A 10,271-nucleotide genomic window follows, 5' to 3' on the forward strand; every position below is an offset into this window, starting at 1 on the left:
GCGGAGCCCACCGGCTGGTCGGTTCTCAAAGGGGGCATAGCTGGTGTTTTGGTTGTGGGTCTTTTTGGGTGGGTTTGGGGTTGTTGGGGGGGGGGGGGGGGGGGGGGGGGGGGCATCGACACCCAGTGCCCTGAGACATTGGCCGGGAGGCGCAGACCGACCACAAGGGGGAAGGCGAGAGGGCAGACACCGGGCGGGGCTCGGTAGTTGTGATTCGTGGCACCTGCACAATGCTGAGTTCCGCACGGAAAGCCTAAAACAACGCACCGACAGTCGAACCACTCTGGTTGATTCGGAGTGATTACGGAGGCCGGCAGCGAGCGAAGAATGCCACACGCGCGCGGGCAGCCTGGTTCTGTGCTGTGCGTGACCCCCCTGCCGGGGCAGGGGTGCGGGCCGGGCGGCAGACGCCTTGAGGCTGGCTCTCTCTCTCTCTCTCTCTCTCTCTCTCTCTCTCTTTCTCTCCGGCATGATGATGGTCTCTTTTTGTCTCTCCCCCTTTATCCCTCTCGCACCCCATACGAGGCTCGGTTCAAGGCACACTGGCCCGAGGATGATGTGCTCCTCTGACCGGCCCGGTCGGCCCGGTGAATCCCACGCCGCCGCCAGATGGGGGGCGGGCCGACAGCCCGGATGGGCTCACACGGTCGGCCTTGTCCCACGCACAAGCGGGCACCATCGGGCAAGGCCGGGGTCCAGACCGCGCTCGATAGGCGGCATGCACGTGGCCCGTTCGGCCGTTGCGCATGCCATGTTGTCGGGTCCTTTATTGTCTCGGAGAATGTGGCATCGATTGGCACTCGCTGCCGGGGGGCGGGGGGGGGGGGGGGACCTGCCCTTTTCGTGCTCCCCTCTGGCTCGGCCGGTGCCCCGTTCCCCCGACCCTTCCCCAACAAACTATTTCGCCAACTTCCCCCCCTGCCATTGAGCCCGGCATGCCAGTGCGCACGCCTGCCAGACGAATGCTGCCGGTTTTCCTTGAGGGAGCAGAGGGGTGTGCTCTTCCGAGGGGGGAGGGTGGCGGCGTGGGGCACCTGGCCGGCCCGAAGAGCCCCCGGCCTCAATGTGGCGCGGCCGGTGGGCCTCTCGCTGGGGCATCCACGCCAGCCGTTCTCCTCCCTGCATCTTCTTTTCGCTCCCCTCCCCCCCCCCCCCCCCGCCGCCCCCTCTCCAGCCTCTCCTTCCCTCCTGTATCTCCTCGCCCTTGTGCCGTGGCCCGCCGTCAGCATGGCGGTGACCGCGCGCCGCGTGCCCGGGCCAGGTCCCGCGCCGGAGGCCCGGTCATCCTCCCTTCGCATGTGCCTGGTGCTGATGCTGGTGGGAGCCCTGCTGCAAGGGATCCGGCCACTGGGCGGCTGGGCCGAGGCCGCCATTGCCGGTGATTACGATGCCGACATGCCGCCGCTCCTGGCCATGGCATCCCCCTACGGCTCGGTGTCCGTCGCCGGGCTCTCCTTCGAGCGCCTGTACCCGACCGAGCCGCCGGTGCAGATTCATCTCCAGAATACCGGGTGCCAGTTTCACGGGCCCGCTATGCAGGAGGATCTTTTCTTTGATCGGCGTCTGGGCAGCTTCTTCTCCAAGACCCCCTCCGGGAAGGTTGTCCTGGCCGACATCCCGCTCGAGGCAAGCCCATCGATGCTGGCGATGGCGGCCCCGAGCGGGGGGGAGCCACTCTTTGCCTGGCTGTCCGGGAAGGTGATGGGCTTCTCCTGGCACGCCGACACCATTCAGCACACCTTCGCCGAGGGGCAGGATCCGAGTTTACTGGCGGCGTCGGCCACCGGGCCAAGCGCCGGCCGGGCCCTGGTCAAGCACGGCAACACCATTAGCTTGATGGTCCTCGTTCCGGGCGAGATCCAGAAGAGCGGCATGGCCATCGACACCACCGGGGCCGTGGCCGGGCTGCCGGGGCACTTCTTCCTGGCCACGGCCACCGGGTGGACGTGGTTATTGCCCAACGGTACATTGATCCCGACTCCCCTCAATGAGGCGGTCCTCCGGCTGGCAGCCACGCGGTACCTGACAGCCGATCCCGACCGGGTGGATTTGGTCGTGGTCACGGCCTCTCGGCTGTTGATCTACCTCGGACTGGGGGATGATGGTACTTGGCAGTCTGTCCTCACCAACTTCCAACCGACCTCGCGGAACAATCTCAACCTGTCGCTGGTGCCACGCGTGTCGCTCGCTACACTTCCCACCGGGTACCTGTATCTGCATCAGGGAACGAGTGCGCTGTGGCGGGTTGTGTACCACCCGACGCGCTTGTTGTGGCAGCGTGTCCTCGGACCCTCGTCCATGACCCTGACGGGGATGGGGCTGGTGCCGGTCCATGGGGCCAGCGCGCCGGGACAGCCCCCGGAGCAGTGGCGACTGGCGGTCGGCATGCGAACCTTCACCCCGGGCGAGCTGCTCGGCTGTGCCGGGGCCGACCCCTCGATCGCGTGTCACCCGACCGAAGCCAAGTGGGAGTGTGCCCCGGGGCGAGTGTACTCGCCTTTGACCTCGTCGGCGGAGCTGTGCGCCGGCTGCGCCGACGGCTATTACCGGGCGCCACTACCGAAGCAGCAATGTGCGTCCGGACCGTGTGCCTCTTGCTCGCGGGCTTGATGATCGCTTTTGCCGGGGAGGCTTCCTCCTCCCTTTCTCCCCTTCCTTGCCTCTCTCGCTCCTTTTCTCGCTTTCTCCCTGCCTTGCCCTCCGGCTCTGGCCCTCGCTCGGCCTCCTTTGCACGCGCATGCACTCACACACATGTGGCTAACTGCCTTGGACATGGTAATCCTCCAGACCGCTGTTTGCCCTGCCCCGGGGCCGGATGCCGGGCCTGCGTGGCCGGGGTGTGTGTTGCCTGCGCCGAGGGGTATTTGCTGGAAAGGTCGGCCCATGGCGGCGGGCCGCCGGTCACTCGGTGCGTGAGTGACTGCTCACCGGGCTTCCAGGCCGAGGGAGCGGTGTGCCGACCGGCGACCATGCCCCCGGTGGCGGTGGCCTTCACGAAGCTGCCCAGCCTGGCCAATGGCCAGACTATCCTGTCGCTGACCCGGAGCCGGGCCTACGCGCAGGGCGATCAGCTGTACGTGTCGAATGCGTCGCTGGAGGCCCCGGAGCCGGGGGCCCTGTTGGTGATGCTGAGTGACCGTTCGCTGGGCTTCCTGGACATGGACCAGCTGCTGGCCAGCCCGACAAGCGGCCCAGTGTCTGTGACGGGGATTTCCGGGTCCTTCTTTCCCGTGAGCTCTTCGACCTCCCTGCTGGAACTCGGACCGGTCGTGCTTCCGCAGGGGGAGGTGCGACTGGCACTGGTGAGCATGCACGGGGGCCAGATCCTCGCTGTGGTATTCCAATGTGTCCTCTCGGGCTCCGGGCCCGCGGACGAGTGCCAACTGCAGGTGCAATCGACCAGCGGGCCGGCGAACATCTCGGGGACCAACCCGCCGCGGCGACTGTCGCCGACTGTCCTGGCAGTGGGCAATCAGCATTTCGAGCTCAATGCCGCGGGCAGCTTGGTCACGGTCACCGACCCGGACACCTCTTCCTCGGACATTCCCAGCATGGGGACCCATGTGGATCGGCTTACCGGGCTGCCGGCTTCATGGGTCTATCGGATGAGTGGTTCCCAGTTGATTGCCCAGCCGTGGGCCCTCCTGCGGGTGGGGGACAGCCGGTTGAAGACCGCTGACGGGCTGCTGATCAAGCCCATCAACCCGCTTCCGGCGGAGGGCATGTCTCCGGCTTCGGGTTCCACGTGTCTTTGGGGTTGCCCGGAGGCCGGTCGGCCGGCCGGGGCAAGTGCCCCCGATGCCGAGGGCCATGCCGATGGCGGCCGCACGGTCCGCAGCCGAGCCAGCGGGACCGGGAGCTTCTCCTTCGAGCCGACCGGCTCATGGCGGCCGGTGTACCTGGACGCCGGGGCGGCCCGGCGCTCGGGGCCCCTCCCCCCGGGGGATGTCCTGGTGACTGGGGTCCTCTCGCATGGGGGGACCTGGCACTGGGGCGTGGTGAACTACTCGCTGGGCCTGGAGCCCCAGGGCCGGACCCGAGCCATTGCCGGGACGTCGGAGCTGCTGGCCCCCGTGGGTCCGCTGGCGGGTGTCACCGGAAATGCGCCCTTCCACGCGGTGGCCCTTCGGCTTGCCGGGCTGCCGGAGTACCCCAGCGCCTTGGTGGTGCTGCATCCGGCCTTCTTGGGGGTCATGCTGCTGCACTGCCCCGTCGGGGAGCTGGCCTGTCGGCCAGGGCCAAGGCATATATCCCCCTACCCGGCCGACTTGGAACAGACTGGCCACGAGTCGCTGGGAGTGGAGCAGCTGGTTGGGCAGCCATCGCGGCTGCCCTCCGGCCGGCCGGCCAGCATCAACCTGTTGCTGGTGTATCGCGGCTTGCCCGCCACGAGTTTCCTGGTGCAAATGGCCATCGACAGCTGCCCGTCTGGCACGTATGGGCCTCTGTGCCTGGCTTGCCATGGGTCCTGTCAGACGTGCACCGGCCCGGACGCGGGGGACTGTGTGCTGCCCAAGTGCACGGCCTTCCTGCCCTCGGCCCCGGGGGTCTGCCTGTCGGCCTGTCCGGCGGGGCTGGTTGCCGATGCGACCGGGGCCTGCCTGTGTCATGGTAGCTGTGCGGCATGTGCGAGCGCGGACGGCGTGGGGCCCTTCATATGCACGGCATGCCCCTCGGGGATGGCCGTGGCCCCGGCCGGCGAGCAGCAAGCCGGCCAGTGCGTGTCCTGCCATGCGTCCTGTCGGGAGTGCTCCGCCCCCGGCAGCGCCGGGGCTTGCACCGGCTGCTTGGGCTCGGGGATGTTCCTGCAGCCGGGTGGCATGTGTTCCGGGGCCGTGGACTGCCCGGCTGGGACCTGGCCCGATGGATCGATGGACGAGTGTGTCGCCTGTCCGACTGGGTGCTCGGCCTGCCGAGACGCCGTCAAGTGCTCCGCCTGTGAGGCTGGCTTCCTGTTTGAAAGTGTGATGCAGGTGTGTCTGCCCTGTGCGCCGGAATGCACTGCCTGCGTCGGGGTCCCGGACAACTGCCTGGCCTGTCGAACGGGGTACCGGTGGGAAGACGGGGCACCGCCAACCGGAACGCCGCCGGCGGGCAAGTGCATCTTTTGTGGCCCCTCGTGCGCCTCCTGCCAGGATGATGGCCAGTGCCTGGCATGCACCAACGGAAAGCTCCTGACGCCGGCCGGCACATGTACGGCCACATGCCCGAGTGGCACGGGCCCTGTCGCCGGGGGGGCCGTCTGCGGGCCGTGCCACGACACGTGCAGTCTCTGCACGATGGCCGGCGTGGCTGATTCCTGCGTGGCCTGTGTGCAGGGGGGTCTTCTTCTCCGGCACACTGAGGGGGCCAGCTGTGTGGAAAATTGCCCGAACAAGTAGTGGCCGGTTGACGGGCAGTGCGTCACCTGCGAGGCCGGGCTGCATTTGATGCCCGAGGCGGGTGGCATGAGCTGTGTGGAAGCCTGCCCGGAGGGGCACTGGTCGTCGGGCGGGTTGTGCACCGTCTGCGGGGATGGCTGCCAGGCCTGTTCGGAGGCTTCGAAATGTGACCGATGCCAGGAGCAGCACTTCGCGGATGGCAATGGGGCATGTCGCCAGTGCGGTGACATGTGCGCCTCTTGCAGTGGCCCCCAGACGTGCGATGCCTGCCTGCCGGGGGGGTACTTCCTGAGCCCGGATGCTCAGGTGGCGTCGCCCTGTGTGGGGGTGTGCCCGGAGGGGCGGTTTGCCGATGCGGTGTCCGGCCGGTGTGCCTCCTGCCCGACCGAGTGCGGAACGTGTGTCAGCGCGGTCGAGTGCGATTCCTGTGCCCCGGGTCACGGGTGGATTCCCCGGTCGGCGGTCGAGTGCTCGGCGTGCCCGGAAAAGTGCGACTCCTGTGCCCGGAGCACCGCCTGTGACACTTGCGCGGAGGGGTTCTTCGTGACATCGACCGGCGGATGTGCGGCCACCTGCCCGGCGGGGGCCTTCGCCGATGTGGCCACCGGCCGGTGTGCTCCGTGCGATGCGACCTGCTCCAGGTGTGAGGGTGCCTCGGCTTGCAGCACGTGCGAGGAGCCACTGGTCTTCCTGGGTGCCATTGGGCAGTCCCTGTGCGTGGGGGTGTGCCCGGCCGGGCTGTTCGCCGAGGCCGGCCGGTGCATGGAGTGCCATGCGTCGTGCGATCTGTGCACCGGGGCCGCGAACCGGTGCCAGGCGTGTGCGCCGGGGTTCCGCTGGGCCGACGGTGCGCCCGGGGCCGGGGGCAGCGGCATGTGCACCGCCTGCCCGGACGGCTGTCGAGCATGCGACCGGGACATTTGCATCGACTGCGAGGAGGAGCTCTTCCTCACTCACCAGGGGGCTTGCGTGGCGGAGTGCCCGGCGGGGACCTTCGGCGATGGCCAGTCCATGACATGCCAGCCGTGTGCGCTGGAATGCGACACCTGCGCGGGCGACGGGGCCGGCCGGTGCACCGCCTGTTCGCCGGGGCTGGATGCCGTCCCGGCGGAGGGGCCATGGGTGACATGCGTGCCGGCCTGCGACCCGGGGAAGTACCGGGACCCGGTGGGACAGCAGTGCGTCTCGTGCGACGCATCGTGCCTGACATGCAACGGCCCGTCCGATGGCGACTGCTGGCAGTGCCCGGCCAATGGCCAAGTCCTGCAGGATGGCATGTGTCAAATTGAGTGTGCGCCGGGCTTCGTCCCGGTGGCCGGGCGCTGCCTGCCCTGCCATGCGTCATGCCGGACATGCTCCGGGCGCCGGCTGGACGAGTGCACCGAATGCCGGGAGGGCTTGCAGGCCCTGCCGGCGGATGGCCCGACCGGCCGGTGCGTCAACGCCTGCCCCCTGGGCAGCAGCCAAACCGCCTCCGGGTGCGTGGCCTGTGGGGCCCATTGCAGCAGCTGCCCCGACGGGGCGGCCATGTGCTCGGTGTGCGCGCGTGGTTGGCTCCGGGCGGGGGGGGCATGCATCGAGGCGTGCCCGGGCCGGAGCTTCCCCTTCGGCGGCCAGTGCGACCAGTGCCATGAGTCGTGTTCCACATGCAGCAAGCATGGCCCGGAGCACTGCCTCGCGTGCGAGGTGGCCACCCGGCTGCTGTATGATGGCCAGTGCATGGTGGCCTGCCCGGTGGGGACCTTCCCGGAGGCGATGTCCTGCCTCCGGTGCCACGCGACGTGTGCCTCATGCACCGGGCCCCGGAGCACCGAGTGCACGAGCTGCCATGCGGGCGGATTTCTCCATGACAATGCCTGCCTGTCCGCCTGCCTGGCCGGGTATTATGGCGACGCGCATGGAGCGTGCCATCGGTGTCATGAGTCGTGCTTGACCTGCACCGGGCCCGGGTCGAAGGGGTGCACTGCATGCCGGGATCCGGGGCTGCTAGACCGGGGCCAGTGTGTGGCCGACTGCCCGGCGGGGCGTTACTCCTGCATGGGGTCGTGCGCGGCCTGCGGCGAGCAGTGCGCCCGGTGCACGGCCATGGCCAATGGAGCTGAGCCCGGCTGCCGGGGGGCCTGCGACGAATGTGAGCCGGGCTCGGTGCTGGCCTTCGCCAGTGGCCAATGTGTGGACACCTGCCCGGAGGGGGAGTTCCAGCAGGCCACGGGCGTCTGTGCGCCATGTGAGAGTCCCTGCCACACGTGTGATGGCGAGGCGACCCGGTGCACCTCGTGCCGAGATGCGTCACTGTGGCTGCATGTGGACGCCGGCGTTTGCGCCAGCGAATGCCCCGAGAGGGGCCGGGCTCCGGCAGAGCTGACCCCCGGGCCGGGGCGCGTGTGCCTGCCCTGTCCGCGGGACTGCCTGCGGTGCGAGTATGCTGCGCAGGGTGGGTGCCTCCTCCGGCCGGGCGGGGCGGCGGCCTGCCCGGCCGGAGTGGTGTGCACTTGGTGCGATGAGTCCTTCCTCCGGGGAGCGGATGGCGCGTGTGTGGCCGACTGCCCGGCGGCCGGGTTCTTCGCCGATAGGGAGGCCGCCCCGCCGGCATGCATGGCCTGTCACGCCCGGTGCGAGGCCTGCACCGGGCCCGACGCCGAGGACTGTCTGGCTGGTGGGTGGTCCGGTCGGCGGGTGGGTATGTGCCGCTTGGGCAAGTGGGCTGGGGGATTTCATTGGCCCTGTTGTTTCTTGATCGGCCACTGACTTGATGCCTTCCCCTCCCCCCTCCCCGAAGCCCTGGCCCTGGGCCTCGGTCTGGGCCTGCTGCTGCTGGTGCTGCTGGCGCTGCTGGTGGTATTTCTCTTTGTGCGACTGCGCCGCCGGCGAGGCGCCCGCGCCAAGGTACGACCGGGCCAGGGCCTCGGCCTGGCTCGCTGCCTTGCGTTTACCCCCCCCCCCCCCCCCCCGTCGGCCCCCTTGGCGGGTTGTGGTGACACTGACCGGCCTCTTTGCCGCTTGCCCATCGGACGCACGCAGGAAAACCTCGACGCCCTGGACGACGACTCGACCATGATGAACACGATCGTGGAGCTGTCGCTTCCCGGGAGCATTTTGGTGAATGTGGCGCAGGACTTTGCCCCGATCGGGGGGGACCCGCTCGGGGCCGGGACCCAGGCGTCGGTGTTCGCCGCGCGGGTCGTCGGGCCCGGCATCGGCGAGCGTCTGGGCTGCACGGGCACGGTGGCCATCAAGCAGATGAAGGTGGCCCGGATGCGACCTGCACAGCATGCCCTCTTCCAGGGGGAGGTGGCACTGATGTGGCTGCTGCGCGAGGCGCCGAATGTGGTCCGGCTGTATGGGTACAGCGAGCAGCCGCCGGCCATCGTGATGGAGTGCTTCGAGACGGATCTCCGGGAGCTGCTGCACTCGGAGGTGCCGCTGGCCGAGGCCAGCCTGCTGGACATCTGCCAGCAGTGGGCCTCCGGGCTGGAGGCCATGCACCTGGCCGGGGTGGCGCACTGCGACCTGAAGCCGGGGAATGTCTTCATCAGCCCGGGGCCCGGGGCCGGGTGGCGGGCGGCCCTCAGGGACCTGGGCACCAGCCGGAACCTGAATGCCAACCGGATGTCGGCCCTCGTGAGCCGGGCGCCGGAGCTGAATGCGCTGACCGCACGGTATGCCGGGCCGGAGGTCCTGGCGGCCTTCCGCCACAAGCGCTCCATGGACCCTGCGCTCTTCCTGATGGCCGATGTCTACAGTGCGGCCATCATGCTGTGGGAGTGCCTGACTCGCCGTCTGCCGTGGGCCGGTGCGTATGCCCGGGGGCTTTTTTTTTCTTTCCCTCCTTCCCCTGGCCGGGCGGACTCGTCTGTATGCTCTAACACGCCTGCTTCCGGGCCCGGGTGGGTGGGGGGTGCTGTGCGCGGCTCGGCCAGGCATGGGCTTCGAGGACATTGCGTCGAGCGTGCTGGCGGGCGAGCGTCCGGCTGTTTCCTTCTCCGGTCCCCTGGCCGACCTGCTGGCGATGGCGTGGGACGGCGAGCCGCACAGCCGGCCTCCGGTGGTGGCCCTCCGGCAGAAGCTGGCCATGGCGTGTATCGCGGCCTCGAATGCCTCGTCGGAGTAAATGACACTTGTGAGCTTCTCTCTGCGGCTGCCCTCCCCCTCTCGGGCTCTCATATGTGTCTTGCGGGCACATGCGCGCGAGTGACGCGTCCAAAGGGAGGCCACGGGCCCCGGCCAGGGGAGTGTGCTCTGCGTGGGGTCGACACGCGGGGATAGCTTTCCTAGCAGGGGGGGGGGGCGGGGGGCGTGCCCGGTTTCCCCCTGTCGTGTACCTTTGAGCCCTGGGTTGTGGACGGCAGGTCGCGTGTCCACGCATGGTTGTTTGCGATTGCCAGGCCGACCGCCGGCCCGGGTGCCATGCATGGGAGGTGGCAGCGGAGCGAGCTCGGTGCTCGGCAAAGCGAGGCGCCACTCGATGCGGCTCGCCCTTTCGAGGGGTATTCCCCTTGGGGGTGGGCATGGGGGAACCCATCGGTCTGGGGTCTTTGCCGCGGATCCCGCATCCAGATCGGGTGGGGTATGGGCGGATGGCAATGAGCAGGGCATCTTCGGCGCGATGCGAGCTGCCCGCTCCCTCGGAGGCCCGCCGGGCGCGGCAGTTCCATTCCTGGCTGTGCCAGGGGCACATGGGCTCGCGAGGTGTCCCCTTGTGCCGGTGGCGCCTCGCCCTGCGCGATGCAGGCTAAAAAAGGTGCCTTGCCCCCTGGATGCGCAAGGGGCGCCGGGCCTTGGAGGCGTCAGGACACCTCGGGGAGGGGGCGTGGATTTGCCTGTGCCGGGCGCCATCGGGTCCGGGGCCCTGAGCGACACGGGCCCCCATTTCCTGGCTCCGCATGAGTC

General features: G+C 69.1%; 2 protein-coding genes across 2 annotated transcripts; both read left to right on the forward strand.

Annotated features, from left to right (window-relative positions):
• Positions 1-1,227: 1,227 nt before the first annotated feature.
• H696_02542 (hypothetical protein) lies at positions 1,228-5,381 on the forward strand (the record flags this gene model as incomplete). Its single annotated transcript, XM_009496447.1, has 2 exons — positions 1,228-2,572; positions 2,788-5,381. 2 exons carry the CDS (start codon positions 1,228-1,230, stop codon positions 5,379-5,381), a joined length of 3,939 nt encoding a protein of 1,312 aa, XP_009494722.1.
• A 66-nt stretch (positions 5,382-5,447) lies between these two features.
• H696_02543 (TKL protein kinase) lies at positions 5,448-9,492 on the forward strand (the record flags this gene model as incomplete). Its single annotated transcript, XM_009496448.1, has 4 exons — positions 5,448-8,061; positions 8,161-8,267; positions 8,403-9,174; positions 9,302-9,492. The coding sequence occupies 4 exons, from the start codon at positions 5,448-5,450 to the stop codon at positions 9,490-9,492; spliced, it is 3,684 nt and encodes a 1,227-aa protein (XP_009494723.1).
• Between the last annotated feature and the right edge of the window lie 779 nt (positions 9,493-10,271).

This window comes from Fonticula alba (genome assembly GCF_000388065.1).
Source record: "Fonticula alba strain ATCC 38817 unplaced genomic scaffold supercont2.3, whole genome shotgun sequence".
In the NCBI taxonomy this organism is placed as follows: Eukaryota; order Rotosphaerida; family Fonticulaceae; genus Fonticula; species Fonticula alba.